The sequence below is a fragment of the Hemitrygon akajei genome, chromosome 23 (genome assembly GCF_048418815.1).
Source record: "Hemitrygon akajei chromosome 23, sHemAka1.3, whole genome shotgun sequence".
Lineage (NCBI taxonomy): Eukaryota > Metazoa > Chordata > Chondrichthyes > Myliobatiformes > Dasyatidae > Hemitrygon > Hemitrygon akajei.
In genome coordinates, this window is record NC_133146.1 from 64,910,780 (window position 1) to 64,933,491 (window position 22,712).

General features: G+C 41.4%; 1 protein-coding gene across 1 annotated transcript in view; it reads left to right on the forward strand.

Annotated features, from left to right (window-relative positions):
- The window catches only part of LOC140715509 (uncharacterized), a 449,684-nt gene that overhangs the window by 372,324 nt on the left and 54,648 nt on the right, over positions 1 to 22,712 (forward strand). The window contains exon 17 of the mRNA XM_073027850.1: positions 11,018 to 11,110. Coding sequence (XP_072883951.1) covers positions 11,018 to 11,110 — 93 coding nt within the window. The remainder of the gene's footprint in view (positions 1 to 11,017; positions 11,111 to 22,712) is intronic.

A 22,712-nucleotide genomic window follows, 5' to 3' on the forward strand; every position in this document is an offset into this window, starting at 1 on the left:
TTTTCTGCCTAGTCCCACTGACCTACACCTGGGCCATATCCCTCCAAACCCCTCTCTTCCATATATCTGTCCAAGTTTTTCTTAAATGTCAAAAGTGAGCCCGCATTCACCACTTCATCTGGCAGCTCATTTCACACTCCCACCACTCTGCATGAAGAAGCCCCCCCAATGTTCCCTTTAAACTTTTCCCCCTTCACCCTTAACCCATGACCTCTGGTTTTTTTTCTCCCCTAGCCTCAGTGGAAAAAGCCTGCTTGCATTCACTCTATCTATACCCATCTTAATTTTATACACCTCTATCAAATCACCCCTCATTCTCCTATGCTCCAGGGAATAAAGTGCTAACCTATTGAACCTTTCTCTGTAACTCAGTTTCACAAGTCCCGGTAACATCCTTGTAAACCTTCTCTGCACTCTTTCAACCTTATTAATATCCTTCCTGTAATTAGGTGACCAAAACTGCACACAATACTCCAAATTCGGTCTCACCAATGTCTTATACAACCTCACTATTACATTCCAACTCTTATACTCAATACTTTGATTTATAAAGGCCAATATACCAAAAGCTCTCTTTACGACCCTATCCACCTGTGACGCCACTTTTAGGGAATTATGTATCTGTACTCCCAGATCCCTCTGTTCTACTGCACTCCTCAGTGTCCTACCATTTACCTTGTATGTTCTACCTTGGTTTGATCTTCCAAAGTGCAATGCCTCACACTTGTCCGCATTAAACACCATCTGCCATTTTTAAGCCCATTCCTCCAACTGGTCTAAATCCCTCTGCAAGCTTTGAAAACCTTCCTCACTGTCCACTACACCTCCAGTCTTTGTATCATCAGCAAATTTGCTGATCCAATTTGCCACATTATCATCGAGATCATTGATATAGATGACAAATAACAATGGACCCAGCACTGATCCCTGTGGCACACCACTAGTTACAGGCCTCCACTTAGAGTAGCAATCCTCCACTACCACTCTCTGGCTTCTTCCATTGAGCCAATGTCTAATCCAATTTACTACCTCTCCATGTACACCTAGTGACTGAATCTTCCTAACTAACCTCCCATGCGGGACCTTGTCAAAGGCCTTACTGAAGTCCATGTATACAACATCCACTGCCTTCCCTTCATCCACTTTCCTGTGGTAACTTCCTCGAAAAACTCTAATAGATTGGTTAAACATGACCTACCACGCACAAAGCCATGCTGACATTTTCTAATAGTTACCTGTCTATCCAAATACTTGTAGATCCTATCTCTTAGTATTCCTTCCAATAATTTACCTGCTACCAATGTCAAGCTTACCAGCCTATAATTTCCTAGCTTATTTTTTGAGCCTTTTTTAAACAACGGAACTACATGAGCTATCCTCCAATCCTTCGGCACCTGACCCGTGGATATCGACATTTTAAATATTTCTGCCAGGGCCCCTGCAATTTCAACACTAGTCTCCCTCAAGTTCTGAGGGAATACCCTGTCAGGTCCTGGGGATTTATCTACTCTGATTTGCCTCAAGACAGCAAGCACCTCCTCCTCTTTAATCTGTATAAGTTCCATGACCTCCCTACTTGTTTGCCTTGTTTCCATAGACTCCATTCCAGTTTCCTTAGTAAATACAGATGCAAAAAACCCATTTAATATCTCTCCCATTTCTTTTGGTTCCATACATAGCCGACCACTCTGATCTTCAAGAGGACCAATTTTATCCCTTACTATCCTTTTGCACTTAACATACCTGTAGAAGCTCTTAGGATTATCCTTCACCCTGACTGCCTGATGCACCATCAATAACTCTCGGAGACAGGAGGTGAACGATAGGCTTTTATTAGCAGCAAAAGGGAGCACGGCATCTCGGAGACTGAGGGAGGAGCAGTGCCCCAATCGCCTTTATACAGGGGTCTGTGGGAGGAGCCACAGGAGCAGTCAGCAGAGGGGCGTGTCCAGACAGATATACATAGTTTACCACACCGCCAAAGCAACCTCATGTCTTCTTTTAGCTTTCCTGATTTGTTTCTTAAGTATTTTCTTTTTTTTCTTTTCTTTTTTTTTGTAATTTATTTTTTATTGAAGTTCATCATCAAACAAACATTTCCATAAGATGTATTTCAGACATTGTACATATATATCATATAATCATATATATCACAAATCTCCACAAAGTATTTATCTGAGGTATACATTTATAGAAAAGAGTGGAAAGAAAAAACAAGCAAAAGGAAAGAACTATGTACAAGTTGGGAGTGATCTTTTTTTTTACAACAGTAAGTATTTTCTTACTCTTTTTATACTCCTCAAGCATCTTATTTCCTCCCTGTTGCCTATACATGTTATACATCTCTCTTCTTCTTTATCAGAGTTCCAATATCCCTCAAGAACCAAGGTTCCTTATTCTTATTCATTTTGCCTTTACCCCTGACTGGAACATACAAACTCTGCACTCTCAAAATTTCTCCTTTGAAGGCCTCCCACTTACCAATCATATCCTTGCCAGAGAACAACCTGTCCCAATCTACGCTTTTTAGATCCTTTCTCATTTCTTCAAATTTGGCCTTTTTCCAGTTTAGTACTTCAACCCAAGGACCAGATCTATCTTCATCCATGATCAAGTTGAAACTAATGACGTTATGATCACTGGAACCAAAGTGTTCCCCTACACACACTTCTGTCACCTGCCCTAACTCATTTCCTAATAGAAGATCTAATATTGCATCCTCCCTAGTCGGTACCTCTATATATTGATTTAGAAAACTTCCCTGAACACATTTCACAAACTCTAACCCATCTAGACCTTTAACAGTATGGGAGTCCCAATCAATGTGTGGAAAATTAAAATCCCCTACAATTACAACTTTCTGTCTCCTGCAGTTGTCTGTTATCTCTCTGCAGATTTGCTGCTCCAATTCTCGCTGACTATTGGGTGGTCTATAATACAACCCTATTAATGTGGTCATACCTTTCCTGTTTCTCAGCTCCACCCATATGGCCTCAGTAGACAAGCCCTCTAATCTGTCCTGCCGAAGCACTGCTGTAATATTTTCTCTGACTAGCAAAGCCACCCACCCCCCCCGCCCCCACCAACCTTTCATCCCTCTGCCTCTATCACGTCTGAACCATCAGAACCCTGGAACATTGAGCTGCCAGTCCTGCCCCTCCTGTAGCCAAGTTTCAGTAATGGCTATGATGTCATAATTCCAAATGTCAATCCAGGCCCTCAGCTCATCTGCCTTTCCCACAATACTCCTCACATTGAAATATACACACCTCAGAAGATTATTACCACCACACACAACCTTACTATTTGTGACTTTGCATGAACTACTAACATCATTTATTTTTACCCCTGTTCCACTATCTACTCTGGCACTCTGGTTCCCACCCCCATGCAAATCTAGTTTAAACTCTCCCCAATAACACTAGCAAACCTCCCTGCAAGGATATTGGTCCCCCTGTAGTTCAGATGCAACCTGTCTCTCTTGTACAGGTCCCACCTGCCCCAGAAGAGGTCCCAATGATCTAGAAATCAGAAACCCTGCCCCCTACACCAGTTTTTCAGCCACATGTTCATCTGCCAGAGCATCCTACTCTTACCCTCACTGGCACGTGGCACAGGCAGCAATCTGGAGATTACTACCCTCGAGGTCCTGTTTTTCAACTTCCTACCAAGCTCTCTGTACTCACTCTTCAGGACCTCCTGACTCTTTCTACCTATGTTATTGGTATCGATGTGTACCACGACATCTGGCTGATCACCCTCCCACATCAGAATGCTGTGCACGCGATCAGAGACATCCCTGACCCTGGCACCCAGGAGGCAACAAACCATCCGGGAGTCTCTGTCACGACCACAGAATCTCCTGTCTGTACCCCTGACTATGGAGTCCCCTACAACTACCACTCTCCTCTTCTTCCTCCCTCCCTTCTGCACTGCAGAACCAGACTCAGTGCCAGAGATCCAGCTGCCGCAACTTGTCCCAGGTAAGCCATCCCCCCCCCAACAGTATCCAAATCAGTATACCTGTTTTGGAGGGGAATGGCCACAGGGGAACCCTGCACTACCTGCCCTTTCCCTTTCCCTCGCCTGACGGTCACCCAGTTACCTGTGCCCTGTTCCTTAGGTGTAACTACCTCCTGGAAGCTACTATCTATAAACTGCTCAGTCTCCCGAATGATCCGGAGGTCATCCAGCTCCTGCTCCAGTTCCTTAACGTGGTTTGTTAGGAGCTGCAGCTGGATGCACTTCTTGCAGGTATCGTTGTCAGGGACACCAGAGGTCTCCCTGACTTCCCACATCCTGAAAGAGGAGCATTCCAACATCCTGCCTGGCATATTCTCTAGTCTGAACAAAATAAAAGAAAAACAGAAACTTACCGGAACCTACCCTCGCCTCTGCCTGTTTCTCGCTGAAGCCTGATTGAACCAAAGCTGTCCCACTCTGCCTCAGTCCACTCCAACGATGGCCGCTGTATATGGCGGTCTTTCTTTTAAACCTAGGCATGCTTAAAATCTTGCTTAAAATATTAAAGAAATGTGTCATCTTTAACTTTGTGCCTTTTGGAAATCAGGTCATCTTTTACTCGCTTAGCTATTCACGGTAACAGAAATTTTGACCACAGTTGCCCAAACTTTTGCATGCCACTGTAAATTGGGTGAATCAAGTTGGTCGAGGCAGTCTTGAGGTGGACTTCATAGAATGCATCTGTGATGGTTTTCTTGAACAGCATGTACTGAACCTACAAGGGAACGTGCTATCTTAGATCTGGCCCTGTGTGATGAGACAGGTAAAATTAGTGATCTTGTAGTTAGGAATCCTCTTGGAATGAGTGATCACTGTATGATTGAGTTTCTCATACAAATTGAAGGTGCAATAGTTCAATCTAAAACCTAAACAATGGAGACTACAATGGGATGAGGGGTAATTTGGCTATTGTAGACTGGGAACACAGGCTATATGTTGAAAGTGTAAGACTTTCAAATAAATTTTTCATGGTGCTCAAGAAAATTATATTCCAGTTAAAAGCAAGGACAGTAGGGGTGGGGAGAGCCAGCTTTGAATAAGTAAGGAAATCAAAGAAGGTATCAAACTAAAAGCTTGTGTGTAACAATTTGGCAAGAGTAGTGGGAAACTGGAAGATTGGGAGGACTTTAGAAAGCATCAAAGATCCACAAAGTGAGTAATAAAGAAAGGGAATATAGATTATGAAAATAAACTAGCACACAATATAAAATGTATATTAAAAGTATTTATAATTATATAAAGCAGAAAAGAGTGGCTAAAGTGAAAGTAGATCCCTTGGAGGATGAGAAGGGGGAATTGATATAGGGTACTGAGGAAATGGCAGAGGCTTTGAATAACTATTTTGTGTTGGTCTTCATAGTGGAGGACACATCTAACATGCCAAAGAGAGATGTTATGGATGTGATGTGAGGTGAGGACCTCAATACAATAGCAATCAATAAAGAGGTAGTGCTGAAAAAACTTGTGGGCCTGAAGATAAACAAATCCCCTGGACCTGATAGAATGCATCCCAGGGTACTGAAAGAAATGACAGAAGTTACAGTAGAGGCTTTGGTGATGAATTACCAAAACTCTCTGGACTCTGGGCAGGTCCCAGCAGATTGGAAGAAGGAGAATGTCACGCCACTGTTCAAATAAGGATGTAGGCAAAAGGTATGTAACTATAGATAGGCCAGTTAGTTTCACATCTGTAGCTGGGAAAATACTTAAAGCCATCATTAAAAACAAAATAGTGAAGCACCTGGAAAGAAATGGATCCATCAGGCAGATGCAGCATGGATTCAGCAAAGGCAGGTCCTTTTTGACAAACTTACTGGAATTCTTTGAGGATATAATGAGTGCAGTGGATAGAGGGGAACAGGTGGACGTTATGTACTTGGACTTCCAGAAGGCGCATAAAGCACTTATACATAAGATAAGGATGCATAGAGTTGGGGGTGATGTATTAGCATGGATAGAGGTTTGGTTAACTAATAGAAAGCAGAGAGTTGGGATACATGGCTGTTACTCTGGTTGGAAATCACTGGTGAGTGATGTGCTGCAGGGGTCAGTACTGGACCCGCAGCTGTTCACGAAATACATTAATGATTTGGAAGAAGTGACTGAGTGTAGTGTATCTCAGTTTGCTGATGACACTAAATTGAGTGGAAAAGCAAACTGTGCAGAAGATATGGAGAGTCTGCAGAGATATATAGATAGGTTAAGTGAGTGGGCAAGGGTCTAGCAGATGAAATACAATGTTGGTAAATGTGAGGTCATCTACTTTGGAAGGAAAATGAAAGAGTAATTTATTGTTTAAATGGTAAAAAATTGCAGCATGCTACTGTGCAGAGAACTTGGGAGTACTTGTGCATGAATCACAAAAGGTTGGTTTTCAGGTGCAGCAGGCTATCAAGAAAGCAAATGGAATGATGGCCTTCATTGCTAGAGGAATTGAATTTAAGAACAGGGAAGTTATGCTGCAACTGTACAGGGTACTGGTGAGGTCACACATGGAGTACTGTGTGCAGTTCTGGTCTCCTTACTTGAGGAAGGATATACTAGCTTTGGAGGCGGTGCAGATCAGGTTCACCAGGTTGATTCCAGAGATGAGGGGGTTAGACTATGAGGAAAGATTGAGTCGCCTGGGACTGTACACGTTGGAATTTAGAAGATTGAGAGGGGATCTTGTAGAAACCTATAAAATTGTGAAAGGGATAGATAAGATAGAGGCAAGAAAGTTGTTTCCACTGGTAGGTGAGACTAGAACTAGGGGACATAGCCTCGAGATTTGGGGGAATAGATTTAGGATGGAGATGGGGAAGAACTGCTTTTCCCAGAGAGTGGTGAATCTGTGGAATTCTCTGCCCAATGAATCAATGGAGGCTACCTCAGTAAATATATTTAAGTCCAGGTTGGATAGATTTTTGCGTAGTAGGGGAATTACGGGTTATGGGGAAAAGGCGGGTAGGTGGAGATGAGTCCATGGCCAGAGCAGCCATGACCTTGTGAAAATGGTGCAGCATTCTCAATGGACCAGATGGCCTATTCCTGCTCCTATTTCTTATGTTCTTATGTATGATTTGAATTTTGCAATCAGATCTCCCATAGTCTGCATGCAGCTCTTTTAAAACAATGACCAAGGTCCAACATGTAATATTCTAAGAGGAAGACAAGAAAAAAAACTGCATGTGTGTTTTTCATAACCCAGACAAGCCAGTGGGTTATTTAGCATTTTCAGCTGTAGATTCCCAGCTGGATACCAGTACAGTCAAGATTCCCAGCTAGATACCAACAATAGTGTAGGTTAATTCTAGATACCACTGCAGTCTAGATTCATTCTAGGTACCAACACTTGTGTAGGTTAATTCTAGATACCACTGCAGTCTAGATTCATTCTAGGTACCAACACTTGTGTAGGTTAATTCTAGATACCACTGCAGTCTAGGTTCATTCTAGATACCAACAATAGTGTAGGTTAATTCTAGATACCACTGCAGTCTAGATTCATTCTAGGTACCAACACTTGTGTAGGTTAATTCTAGATACCACTGCAGTCTAGATTCATTCTAGATACCAACACTTGTGTGGGTTAATTCTAGATACCACTGCAGCCTAGATTCATTCTAGATACCACTGCTGAATAGATTCCCGGGTAGATACCACAATTGTGCAGAGCTTAGATAAACAATAAAGAAGAAATGTAAACAATTTTAACGATTATGTTGGAAATCACTAACCAGTTTCATTAAAAGGAGATCAAATCAACACCTGGGTACAAGGAAGAAAACCACTGGAGTATTATTTACAGATAGCAGTAGTTTCATCATTATAATGATGTATCATTTCTAATATAGCTGGTGTGAAGTTATAACACATCAAAGATAAGGAATTCAAAGGCAACACGAGTGAATCTGCAGATGCTGGAGATAAATAAAAACACAAAATGCTGGCAGAACTCAGCAGGCCAGCATTTTGTATTTTTAAAGATAAGGAATTATTACTACAAGGTATCTTTTTTTAATTGGTTCCAAATATACTAAATACTTGAAGCAAAGTGCACAACTGACATGTAATGATGAGGCTTTATAAGGCATCAGTCAATCCACATGTAGTGGATTGTGAGCAGGTTTGGGCCCTTTATCTCAGGAGGGATGTGCTGGCATTGCACAGAGTCCACAGGAGCTTCATGAGAATGATCCAGAGACTAAAAAGGTTAATGTATGAGAAGTGGTTATTGACACTGTGTCTATACTTGCTGGAGATAAGGGGAATGAGGGAAAATCTCAATGCATCCTATTGAATATTGAAAGGCCTAGATAGAGTGGATGTGGAGAAGATGTTTCCAATGGTCGGAGAGTCTGGGACCAGAGGGCACAGCCTCAGAATTCAGGGGCATCACTTTAGAACAAAGATGAGGAATTTCCTTAGTCAGACGTTGGAGAATTTGTGGAATTCATTGTTACAGATGGCTGTGGAAGCCAAGACATTGGGTATGTTTAAAATGAAGGTTGATAGCTTCTTGATTAGTAAGGGTGTCAAAGGTTCTGGGGAGAGGAGTAATTAATCAGCATGATGGAATGGTGGAGCAGACTCAGTGGCTCAAATGACCTAGTTCTGCTCCTATGTCTTATGTTCTCATGGTCTTATGACCATCTTACAATGGGCTGGAAGTTAATCAGCAAAAGATTATGAGTGGTAAACAACCAGTCTAGGCACTGTCTTTCAGCTTGGAGACCTCAACTACTTAAACAGCCTTATTAGGAATTCTGTGCAGCCATTCTTTCATGTTACCATGTTAGACTGTACTTGGTCACAAAATTCATGAAGTAAAGTGATTGGTTTTATCAGATTGTACCCAATTGCAGCTTTAGATGTATAGCTGTATACATTATTGCTGTTTCAATACAATGCCGCAGGCTCGTTTCTTACAACGATGGCAGCAATAATAAAAAAGATGATTTTCAACTACCAAGGAGCAAATTCTCATTGAGAAATATGTAGTTAGCAACAGGAAATCAGAGAGTCTTATCCAATCATTTTTTTAGATTCCCATAAGTAGATAGTACAGTATGTCCAAAAAGCATAAATTCGAAAGAGAGCTACGGGGAAATAGAATATATGACCAGTGAGATTAGAATTTAACTTTTCCGTCTAACACCTCCCAACTTCTCCCAGCATTACTTTTCATACCTCCTGCCCCACCCACCTACCAGCCCCTCTCACCTGCTTGTAGTCCTCCCCCCCCCCAACATTTTTATTCTGGCTGCTGCCATCTTCCTTTCCAGTCTTGACCCCACACGTCAGTCGTCAGCTGTTCAGTCCTCTCCATAGATGCTACCTGACCTGCCGAGTTCCTCCAGCATTTTGCGTGGATTACTCAACTTCATAAAGCATGGGTCATGCCGTAGAAGGATATTGTGTGTAGTTCTGGTCACCGCGCTGTAGGAAGGGCATGAAAGGCACTGAGGAGGGTGAGAGGAGATTCACCAGATTGTTGCTTTGTTTGGAGCCTTTCAATTATGAAGAGAGATGGAACAGGCTGTGTTTGAGTTCCTTGGAGCCAAGTAGGCTGAGTAGGAGCCTGATTAAAGTATGCAAAATGATTAGAGAGATTGATAAGAAGATTTTCCCTTAGCGTAAGGAATAAAAACTTTAGAGGGGATCTGAGAAAAATCTTTATCACCCAGGTAGGAATGGGTTGGAATAAGAAGCACACCGCTTGAGTGGGTGATGGGAGTCAGGTATCCTCACAAATTTAAACAGTACCTAGATGAGCATTTGAATTGTCAACACCTAGAAATTGTAAATGGGATTAGCATTAGAGCATTGATCATACAACAGTAGAGGACAGGACCAGGCCCCTCAGCCCATAGTGTCACGCCAAACTTATTAAACTGGTAATTAAATTCCCAACCGAACTAATCCCTTCGGCCTGCACAATATCTATGTCTCTCCCTTCTCTGCATATTCATCTGCCGATATAAGAGCCTCTTAAATACCTCTATTGTATTTGCCTGCAGCACTATCCTGAGCAGTGCATTCCAGTCACCCACTACTCTCTGTGTAAAAGATGTACTGCGCACATCTCCTTTGAACATTACCACACTCGTTTAATGCATGTCTACTGATATTTGACATTTCAGCCGTCAGAGGAAGATATCAGTCAGTCAAATAGATAATACTCGTGTAGATAGGTACCTAAGGGTCAGCATGGATGTAGTGGGCAGAAGGGTCTGTCCATGTGATGTGTGATTTTATGACTCTCTGGATTCGTGGTTTGGTGTCCACACCATTTGTCAGTCCTGTGGAGTTTTACAGACTCTCTGCACATCCATCAAGTACTTAGAATTGACTCACAAAATACGCAAGGGAATGTAATCTTTTAGAAGAAACTGAAGACAACCAATGTATCCTGATGTTTCCTAAACTAAACAGCTTGTTCAAAAGCACTTCAGCACCAGGACTAACGCATGCTACCAAACTTAGCGCATAGCAGATGTGACCATACAAACCCATTGTATCAACTGACACTTCTCAACTTCTGCCATTGGTGAGATGAAACACTGAGCTCAATCAGTGCTATAGGTTTAACAGAAACACAGTAAAAAAAAATACTAGCCCACAAAACTGATTAGCCCTTGGACAGCTGCTCCTATCCAAGGGCTGTCCTAGGCCTATGTTATTATGTTTTTAGTATGACTGTATTTTACTACTCTCTTATATGTGCTATATGTGCCTTGTGCTGTGTGTGACTGCTGGTCCTGTGTTCTGCACCTTGGCCCCAGAGGAACACTTTAATTTGGCTGTATTCATGGGTATTCATGTATGGTTTAATGACAATTAAATTTGAACTTGTACAATGTCTTTGAATCTATTTCTAATGGAAACAAAAAGCTACCTGCCAAAAATGCTCCATTAATCTTCAATATTCAGCCAAAATGTGCAGATATTTTGTTCTTATTCTAACTAATTATGCCTGTGATTTTCATTGGAATTTTATTCTTTATTACAGAATCGCTGTCTGTCCATTATTGAAGACCTTGCAGCTAATCTTGTGTGGAAAGATGAAACCAAACTGATTGGTGAACCAGTTCTTTCTATTCAGGTACTTGAACTGCAGAGAAATAGATCCTGTGTTCTATTTGTGTGGATGTATTTATCCTAATCTTGTCCCTTCTTTGAGGAACATCACCTTGTCATGGTGGAGAGATTTTTGAGTTTCTGAGATCCCAAGCACAATGCCATCTAGAGTTTAGCCAAATGTCACTTCACCCTTTGTAAGGTCACCCAAGGCAGCAAGGTCAAGGGCAGGTTCCAGTCAAAGACCTCAAAGGTGGACCTAGCAGAAGATGGTGGCACATTGCAATGGCAGTGAAGGCTGAGGAATGCTGTGACAGTGAAGGGTCCCCAATCGTCTTGCATTTCATGCCTCTGGACCCTGACCCTGATCAGTCAGCGATCTTGTGGTCAAATCAACACATACAAACAAGCTGGATGAACTCAGCAGGTCGGGCAGCATCCGTTGAAATGAGCAGTCAATGTTTCGGGCCAAGACCCTTCGTCAGGACCTTGTGGTGACTGCCCATGCATCAGCCTTCCCACATTAAGCAAAGTCATGCATAGACATTTTCCATTAAAGGAATCCACTGGCAACCCTTAGGAGAACACCATACGTGATTCAAGTGATTGTTCTACTATGAATCTTGTTCACAGTCAGCTAGTATACTCATATGAGTGAGCTGCAGTTTTACTAGGTATCATAAACATTTGGCTTGATTGTGAAATTATTCTAAAGGTTTAGTCTAGCAGAACTTGCAATCCATCCTTCCAAATGGCACTTTGCTGAGATACAGAAACTTACCCAGGAGAGGAGCAAAATAAATTGAGAACAATTTATCATAAAAACCTAACTGGTAGTTTTAACTGGTAGTCCTGATGAAGGGTCTCGGCCCAAATCGTCGACAGTGCTTCTCCTTATAGATGCTGCCTGGCCTGCTGTGTTCCACCAGCATTTTGTGTGTGTTGTTCGGTAGTTTTAATTTAATTTATTGATAATTTATTGAACACATGGACAAGGGACATTAATATTGATGAACAGATTTCTTGCTTATTAATATAAAAAGTGGTTTAATAAATATACTTCATCAGGACTTGATGGTCATCAGTTAATGGGAAGTTTCTGAAATTGCCCACCATTTGTTGAGAAAATTAACACTTGTGACGAGGTATAGGTGATTAAATACTGTAGATGTGCTGATTACAAGTATAAAAACAAATTATTAGAACTGATATCTTTAAATAATTGCAGTTTATAATCAATACTTTGATTATTTCTCTACAGTAAGTCTTGTTATTGGATTCTAAGTTGTGTATTTAAAAAATACTGGGAAAGAAAAAAATTGCTTGCTCCCATCATTTTCAATGTCACTTCAATTATTTTTACTCAAAGTCAATAACGTACCTCCCGAGCCTTATGTTAATCATCATTCTACGCATAATTAGGAGCACTTAATCCATAAGGCATATTCATTTTAGAAAAATCGTCACCTTCTCCCTTAAGGAAAGTGGTGTTTTCTTTTAACCAAACCTGATGATAAGGCAGTCAGCACTTACTGAAAAGTGTACAACTAAAAACATATCCTATAATGTCATGCTTTATTTTTAATGGAGAAAACTATGAATCTTGCCCCTCAGAAGGAAATTCTAAAAATAAGTTGGTGTGTATTAGTTACAACTTAAATAATTTACATTTATCAGTCTATCAATGCTATCTATAATATGAGGAACTGATTAGTGAGATTGCTAGGATTCTGAAAGTCTGTTTTATTCAATCTGTCCATTATATTTTCAAAATTGGAATTACATTGAGATTGCAGTGGTGATTTGTTTTATGGCAAGGTTCAGTTCAAACATTGTGTAGCTAATATTGACGCAACCTACACAACTTAGAGTGCCACAATAGCATGCTGCTATTACTGCTCTGAGCGTCAGAGTTAACGGCATCCTCTGTAAGGAGTTTGTACGTACTCCCAATGGTATGTGTGGATTTTCTCTGGGTGCTCTGGTTTCCTCCCACATTTACTTGGTCACTGGAAATTGTCCAATGATTAAATCAGGTGTTGCCCAGGGTTACTGGTGGTGCGACTCGAAGGACAGGAAGGGCCTAATCATAGTGTATCTCTAAATAAATATGAGGGGTGATTGATAAGTTCATGCCCTAAGGTAGAAGGAGTCAATTTTAGAAAACCTAGACACATTTATTTTTCCTACATTTACACACTTAGTCTAGCGGTCGTGGAGCATACAGATCCCTTCTTTGTAGAAGTCGGTGTCTTGGACCTCCAGAAGTGGTCCACAGCAGGGGTGATTGATAAGTTTGTGGCCTAAAGTAGAAGGAGATAAGATATTAACTTCAAACTTTCTGCATTTTCACTCAAAGAATTGAACTGCACATGCACGTAACAAGAGGTGTATAACTCATCTCCTACTTTAGGCCACAAACTTATCAATCACCATTGCTGTGGACCACTTGGAGGTCCAAGACGCTCTCGTTACATGCATGTGCAGTTCAACTCTGGATCCGTATGCTCCACGACCGCTGGACTAAGTGTGTACGTGTAGGAGGGGACTATGTTGAAAAATAAATGTGCTAGATTTTCTAAAATTGACTCCTTCTACCTTAGGCCGCAAACTTATCAATCACCCCTCATAAAATAAAAACACACCATGGTTTTATCACTTCAATCCTCCAACACATTCACCCTACGAGCGCGCTTTCTCTGTTCTCAAAAATTATTCCTATGAAGTTTACAACAAACAAGGTATAGCACCTCAATTCTGTTAGACATGATTACAATCTTCTGCATTGGGTTAAGCAATTTAACATAATTAGAAAGGTCCTCTGTTAGTTGGGGTCAACCATGGATCTTGTGGCCCAGCTGTCTAGATCGATACACAAGCCAGGGAAGTACGATATGGAGAACAAACTGTTGCCCATTGTTGACCAAAAGGAACGGCAGTGACCGATACAGTTTAGAACCAGTGGTATCACAGGAGTTGTCAGTCAGCGTTGAACTCAATGTAGAAATGCCTTAAGTACTCCTGCTTTGGATTATTCCTTAAAATTTACTCCCCAAGGCTTCCCCATGAGTGGGTATACATGCAAGGCAGTGGAGGTTTGAGATCACAGTTTTACTCATCCATTATTTACATAATCAACATTATAGTAACACTCAAATTCTCTTTTACATCTTTGCTGTACTCCTCTTTTGTCTTTTTACTTGTTGTATGGATCGCCCTTTTATCTTGTATTTCATTTCTTTTTTCTTCCAATCCCTTCTGCAGGGACTTCAGCAGCTAATTCCATTTGGATTGGCAATTGCTATCAGTTGCAAGGAAGTTTAGAAATCTGAGTATGCATATGCTTGGAGAAGGCTCCCAAACCTTTGCACAGTTAGCGAAGACCATAGATCATAAGACATAGCAGCAGAATTAGGCCATTTGGCCCATCAAGTTTACTCTGCCATTCAATAGTGGCTGATTCTTTTTTCCCCTCAACCACATTTCTCAGCCTTCTCCCTCTAACCTCTAATGCCACGTCCAATCAAGAACCTATCAATCTCTGCCTTAAATACACCCGACGACCTGGCCTCCACAGTTGCAAGTGGTAACAAATTCACCACCCTCTGGCTAAATAAATTTCTGCATATCTCTATTTTAAGTGAACACCACTCTATCCTGAAGCTGTGCCCTCTCGTCGAAGACTTCCCCACCAAGAAAGAAGGACTTTGCACATCTACTCTGTCTAGGCCTTTCAACATTCGAAAGGTTTCAATGAGATCTCCCTCATCTTTCTAAATTCCAGTGAGTACAGACCCACAGCCATCAAACATTCCTTGTATAATAACCCTTCCCAAAATCATTATTGTCAACCTGCTCTGTGTCTCCAATGGCAACACATCTTTTCTTAGATAAGGAGCCCAAAACCATTCAAAATACTCAAGGTGAGGCCTCACCAGTGCCTTATAAAGCCTCAGCATCACATCCCTGCTCTTGTATTCTAGACCTCTTGAAATGAATGCTAACATTGCATTTCCCTTCCTCATCACTGACTTGACCTGCAAGTTAACCTTCAGGGTGTTCTGCACAAGGACTCCCAAGTCCCTTTGTATCATAGATTCCAGGATTTTCTCCCCATTTAGAAAATAGTCTGCACATTTATTTCTTCAACCAAAGTACATGACCATGCATTTTCCAACATTGTATTTCATTTGCCACTTTCTTGCCTATTCTCCTAATCAGTCTAAGTCCTTCTGCATCCTACCTGTTGCCTCAACACTAACTGCTCCTTCACCAATCTTTGTATCAGCTGCAAGCATGGCAACAAAGCCAACTAGTCTATCATCTAAATCATTTACATACAGCATAAAAAGAAGTGGTCCCAACACTGACCCACGTGGAACACCACTAGTCAGTGGCAGCCAACCAGAAAAGGATCCTTTTATTCCCACTCGCTGCCTTCTACCAATCAGGCAATGCTCTAACCATGTTAGTAACTTTCCTGTAATACAATGGGCTCTTAATTTGATAAGCAGCCTCACATGTGGCACCTAATCAAAGTCCTTCTGAAAGTCCAAATATATAACATCTACTGCATCCCCTTTATCTATCCTACTTGTAATCTCCTCAAAGAATTCCAACAGGTTCATCAGGTAAGATGTTCCCTTAAGATAACCATGCTGACTTTGTCCTATGTCACCATCACCTCATCCTTAACAATTGACTCTAACATCTTCCCAACCACTGAGGTCAGGCTAACTGGTCTATAATTCCCTTTCTGCTACCTTCCCCCTTTCTTAAAGTGCAGAGTGACATTTGCAATTTTCCAGTCCTCAGGCACCATGCCAGAGTCCAATGATTTTTGAATTGTCATTACTAATGCCTCCACTATCTGTAATGCTACCTCTTTCAGAACTCTAGGGTGCAGTTCATCTGGTCCAGGTGACTTATATACCCTTAGGTCTTTCAGCTTTTCAAGCGCCTTCTCCCTTGGAATAGTAACTGCCCTCACTTCTCTTTCCTCACGTCCTTCAACATCTGGCACACTGCTAGTGTCTTCCAGTGAAGACTGATGCAAAATACTCATTCAGTTCATCTGTCATCTCCTTGCCCCCATTATTATTTCTCCAGCCTGATTTTGTAGTGGTCCTTTATCCACTTTTCTCTCTTTTATTTTTTATATTGTTGATAAAGCTTTTGCTATCCACTTTGATATTGTTTGTTAGCTTGCTTTCATATTTCATCTTTTCCCTTCTGATGATTCTTTTAGTTGCTCTCTGTAGGTTTTTAAAAGCTTCCCAATCCTCTATCTTCCCAATATTTTTTTTCTTTGTTGTATGCCCAAGTTGCAGTGGTTGCGTCTCTGGCACCGAGACTGGACCCTCAGCTCAGAAGGGAAGGAGGGAAAAGAGGAGAGCAGTAGTGATAGGAGATTCAATAGTTAGGGGGACAGATAGGAGGTTCTGTAGAAGAGATCAAGAATCCCGGATGGTCTGTTGCCTCCCTGGTGCTGGGGTCTGCGATATCTCAGATCGAGTTCTCAGTATTCTCAAGAGGGAGGGTGAGCAGCCAGATGTCGTGGTCCATGTAGGGACCAATGACGTGGGTAGGAAGAGTGAGGAGGTCCTGAAAGGTGAGTTTAGGGAGCTAGGTGCCAAGTTAAAGGACAGGACCTCCAGGATAGCATTCTCAGGATTGCTACCAGAGCCACGTGCAGGTGGGTTTAGAAATAGTAAGATAGTGCAGATCAACACGTGGCTGAAGACATGGTGCAGGATAAAGGGCTTCAGATTTATAGATAATTGGGCAGTTTTCCAGGGAAGGTGGGACCTGTTCTGGCGGGACGGTTTACATCTGAACCGGAGGGGGGCGAATATTCTTGCAGGTAGGTTTGCTAGAGAGGCTCCAGTGGATTTAAACTAGATATGAGGGGGAGAGGGGAACCAAAGTGTAGGAACAGATGTATGGGAGAAGGAAGAAAAAGAAAACAGTAAAGTTCTTTGTACTATTAGAGATAAACAGAGAGGAAGAGGTGGAGAATTTCTTAAATGCATTTATTTTAATGGAGGAGCATTGTAAGAAAGGTGGATGAGCTTAGAGCATGGATTGATACCTGGAAATATGATGTTGCAGCTATTAGTGAAACATGGTTGCAGGAGGGGTGTGATTGTCAACTAAATATTCCTGGTTTTCATTGCTTCAGGTGTGATAGAATCGGAGGGACAAGAGGGGGAGGTGTTGCGTTGCTTGTCAGAGAAAATATTACAGCAGTGCTCTGGCAGGATAGATTAGAGGGCTCGTCTAAGGAGGCTATTTGGGTGGAATTGAGGAATGGGAAAGGTGTAGTAACACTTTTAGGGGTGTATTATAGACCACCTAATGGGGAGTGAGAATTGGAGGAGCAAATTTGCAAGGAGATAGCAGATATTTGTAGTAAGCGCGAGGTTGTGATTGTGGGACATTTTAATTTTCCACACATAGACTGGGAAGCCCATACTATAAAAGGGATAGATGGTTTGGAATTTGTAAAATGTGTGCAGGATAGTTTTTTGCAGCAATACATTGAGGTACCAACTAGAGAAGGGGCAGTGTTGGATCATCTGTTAGGGAATGAAATAGATCAGGTGACGGAGGTATGTGTTGGGGAGCACTTCGAGTCCAGTGATCACGATGCCATTAGTTTCAATATAATTATGGAGAAGGATAGGACTGGACCCAGGGTTGAGATTTTTGATTGGAGAAAGGCTAACTTTGAAGTAATGCGAAAGGATTTAGGAGGAGTGGATTGGGACAATTTGTTTTATGGGAAGGATGTAATAGAGAAATGGCGGTCATTTAAAGGTGAAAATTTGAGGGTACAGAATCTTTATGTTCCTGTTAGGTTGAAAGGAAAGGTTAAAAGTTTGAGAGAGCCATGGTTTTCAAGGGATATTGGAAACTTGGTTAGGAAAAAGAGAGATATCTACAATAAATATAGGCAGCATGGAGTAAATGAGGTGCTCGAGGAATATAAAGAATGTAAGAAGAATCTTAAGAAAAAAATTAGAAAAGCTAAAAGAAGATACGAGGTTGCTTTGGCAAGTAAGGTGAAAATAAATCCAAAGGGTTTCTACAGTTATATTAATAGCAAAAGGATAGTGAGGGATAAAATTGGTCCCTTAAGAGAATCAGAGTGGACAGCTATGTGTGGAGCCGAAAGAGATGGGGGAGATTTTGAACCATTTCTTTTCTTCGGTATTCACTAAGGAGAAGGATATTGAATTGTGTAAGGTAAGGGAAACAAGTAAGGAAGTTATGTAAACTATGACGATTAAAGAGAAGGAAGTACTGGCACTTTTAAGGAATATAAAAGTGGATAAATCTCCGGGTCCTGACAGGATATTCCCTAGGACCTTGAGGGAGGTTAGTGTAGAAATAGCAGGGGCTCTGACAGAAATATTTTAAATGTCATTAGAAACGGGGATGGTGCCGGAAGATTGGCAAATTGCTCATGTGGTTCCATTGTTTAAAAAGAGTTCTAAGAGTAAACCTAGCAATTATAGGCCTGTCAGTATGACGTCAGTGGTGGGTAAATTAATGGAAAGTATTCTTAGAGATGGTATATATAATTGTCTGGATAGACAGGATCTGATTAGGAACAGTCAGCATGGATTTGAGCGTGGAAGGTCATGTTTGACAAATCTTATTGAATTTTTTGAAGAGGTTATGAGGAAAGTTGACAAGGGTAAAGCAGTGGATGTTGTCTATGTGGACTTCAGTAAGGCCTTTGACAAGGTTCCACATGGAAGGTTAGTTAGCAAGGTTCAATCGTTAGGTATTAATATTGAAGTAGTAAAATGGATTCAACAGTGGTTGGATGGGAGATGCCAGAGAGTAGTGGTGGATAACTGTTTGTCAGGTTGGACGCCGGTGACTAGTGGTGTGCTTCAGGGATCTGTACTGGGTCCAATGTTGTTTGTCATATACATTAATGATCTGGATTATGGGGTAGTAAATTAGATTAGTAAGCATGCAAATGATACTAAGGTAGGTGGCATTGTGGATAATGAAGTAGGTTTTCAACGTTTGCAGAGAGATTTAGGCCATTAAGAAGAGTGGGCTGAGTGATGGCAGATGGAGTTTAATGCTGATAAGTGTGAGGTGCTACATTTTGGTAGGAATAATCCAAATAGGACATACATGGTAAATGGTAGGGCATTGAAGAATGCAGTAGAACAGAATGATCTAGGAATAATGGTGCATAGTTCCCTGAAGGTGGAATCTCATGTGGATAGGGTGGTGAAGAAACTTTTGGTATGTTGGCCTTTAAAAATCAGAGCATTGAGTATAGGAGTTGGGATGTAATGTTAAAATTGTACAAGGCATTGGTAAGGCTGAATTTGGAGTATTGTGTACAGTTCTGGTCACCAAATTATAGGAAAGATGTCAACAGAATAGAGAGAGTACAGAGAAGATTTACTAGAATGTTACCTGGGTTTCAGCACCTAAGTTACAGGGAAAGATTGAACAAGTTAGGTCTTTATTCTTTGGAGCGTAGAAGGTTGAGGGGGGACTTGATAGAGCTATTTAAAATTATGAGGGGGATAGATAGAGTTGACGTGGATAGGCTTTTTCCATTGAGAGTAGGGGAGATTCAAACAAGAGGACATGAGTTGAGAGTTAGGGGGCAAAAGTTTAGGGGTAACACAAGGAGGAATTTCTTTACTCAGAGAGTGGTAGCTGTGTGGAATGAGCTTCCAGGAGTGGTAGAGGCAGGTTCGGTATTGTCACTTAAAGTAAAATTGGATAGGTATATGGACAGGAAAGGAATGGAGGGTTATGGGCTGAGTGTGGGTCAATGGGACTAGATGAGAGTAAGCGTTCGGCATGGACTAGAACGGCTGAGATGGCCTGTTTCCGTGCTGTAATTGTTATGTGGTTATATGCCCTCTCTTTTGTTTTTACATTAGTTTTGACATCCCTTGAAGGTATACACTGGAACTCCTGAGTGGAACTGATGAATTTTCGATGTCTGTTTGTTCCTTGGCATTTCAAATTCTGGTCATTTCATGGTCCTGAACTCTATGGCTCCTTAAATTCCTCCAGATCTAAACACAGGTAGCCTGCACTCCTTCAACTCTTGTCAACTCATTCCATCAGCAGTGTTTATGTCTTCAGGTTCTATGACCTAGGCTCTGGAAATCTCAACCACCTTTTTCTCCTATAATACTGTACACTCTTCAAAACGTACCTCATATTCCATCTGGGTAGCCTCCAACCTGATGGAATAAATATTGATTTTGCTAACATCTGGTAATTTCTCCCCCTTTTCCCTTCTCTCTTTTTTCTATTCTCCATTCTGGCTGTCCTCTTAACTCTTCTCTTCTCACCATTGCCTATCACCCTGTAGTGGCCCTCCTCCTTCCCTTTCTCTCATGGTCCACTCCTATTAGATTCCTATTAATCATCCCTTTACCTTTTCCACCTTTCATGTCCCACTTTCTCACTTCAACCACCTCACCTAGCCACCTACCTTCCCCCTCACCTGACTTCAGCTATCACCTCAAGCTTGTACTCATTCCCTTCCCAACCTTCTTATTCTGGCTTCTTCCTCCTTTCTTTCAGACTTGATGAAGGGTCTACACCCGAAACATTTACAATTAATTTCTCACCGAAGATGCTCCCTGAATGGCTGAGTTCCTCCAGCATTTTGTGTTACTGTTGATTTCCCGCATCTCCAGAATATCTTGTGACCAGATTGTGATATCCATTTGTGTTTTAATTTGATAACACAGTTTTGAACTTTCTTAGATTATTTTGCAATATTCAAAGTTCAAAGTAAATTTCACCATCAAAGAACATATATATCACCATATACAACCTTGAGATTCATCTTCTGTGGGCATCCTCAGCAAATGTAGGGAATAGCAAGTGTAACCCTCTCACGGGGCTCATATACAAGTTATGCTCATTAGTTAACTCTTCTAACAACCACGTGACTCAGTGGTGATAAGTCCACCTTTCGGTTCAACCAAACAGGAATGTTGTGATGTCCAAGTTTAAGTAACCTCGATTTGAGCAAATGCTGTGTAAATACTGCCCATACACAATTATCAGTTAGCAAGAAATAAAAGATCTTACACTGCCTAAAATTGTAAAAAAAAAGTATATGTACTGATTTCAGTCTTAGAGTTTCAGAGAAAGTAAAGAAAAATAAAAGGAACCATTACAGTAAAACTAGTCTAAATGTGCACATGACTGTTGGAGCTCATCTCTTCCAAAACTGAGTGTAATCATTACCTACGGCACCAAACTCATGGACTGCGTGAAAACCCACCACATTTTTCAACTCCCCTCAAAGACTATCTTGAACAAACTGGAGTATTGACCCTCCTCCTTGGAGCCATTCATCTGTAAAAAGCCCTTCTGGCAATGGGGACTCTCCTTCCACAGCATTCTCTGGCATTTCCCTTCTATCCCACTTTGCAGTTCTTGCCAAAAATCCCCAAACCAGAAAACTGTCTTTCAGAAAACTCTTCCCAACAGTTGTCCTGAACCTTTTCTCAAATCCCACAGTCCAGATTGACTGACTCACATTGGACATCATAAGTCCTTATCTTAGTCAAAGCCAAAACACACTTTCCAGCATGGAAAACTGCTTTTACAGAAAATGGCCTCACAGCATAGCAGTAGAAATCTTAACCAGGGCATTACACTCTCTCCCCACCAAAAAATAGCCATGTCCTCATGACTATAGAACTTAGTAAACCATTATTAATAACATAGTATTCAAATGAATTTTGTGATTTCAAGACCAGCAATCCGTTTGTAAATGGAGGTAATATATCTCACTATGGGGATGGACACAGCACTCCCCAATGTCTCCCCTATCTACCAGCCTACCTGGGGTTTCATGATTCTCCAAGACCTTATCTTATTGTCAGCTTCTTCAGCCTTGGGAACTTGTTATGACCTTTCCGACAGCTCAAATTCCCCTACTCCATGACTGAGCTTAGCAGAACATCCTCAACCCCCACTGGTGCTAACTGGTGAGACCTCTGTCAGAAAAGATGTGTCCTCTTTTATGCTAATAGTGTGGGAAGTACTCTTAGAGCAACCAACACCAAACTCATTAGTAGAAAAGACATCTTCATGTTCTAACATCTTCTCAGTTTCTCCTTTTCCATTCCTTGGATATCAATGAATCACCAAAGTTGAATGGCGTAGATGTTAACTTCCTCAATCCAGGATACTGTTTCTTTTCCATTTTCCACGGAAAACTAGTCACTACTGCCACAGAATCGGCATTCTGAAGGTAATATCTCTTCTTGAGGTGTTCCTGACAATCAGTCATCCTGTTTGCATAGATAGTCAAAGATTTCTGCAGTCCACGTCTCACCAGCACTCCTGCAGTAAGCATGTCTCTTCTTCCTGATCATCAGCAGCATCCCCCTGGATGGCTAATGAAAATTTAGGGGGTTCCTTCACTCTAGCTACTGCTCCAGGATGTACCAGAACAGGTTTAGACTGGGTGTACCACACAGTTCCTTGTTTATGCTCATCATCCTGCTTAGGAGGAACTTACACCTTCTCAGAAGCAGCTCTGAACACAGGGTGAATGGACAAGGTTTTCAAAAAGTTTTCTCCATTTCTCTCCTTACATGCTCCCA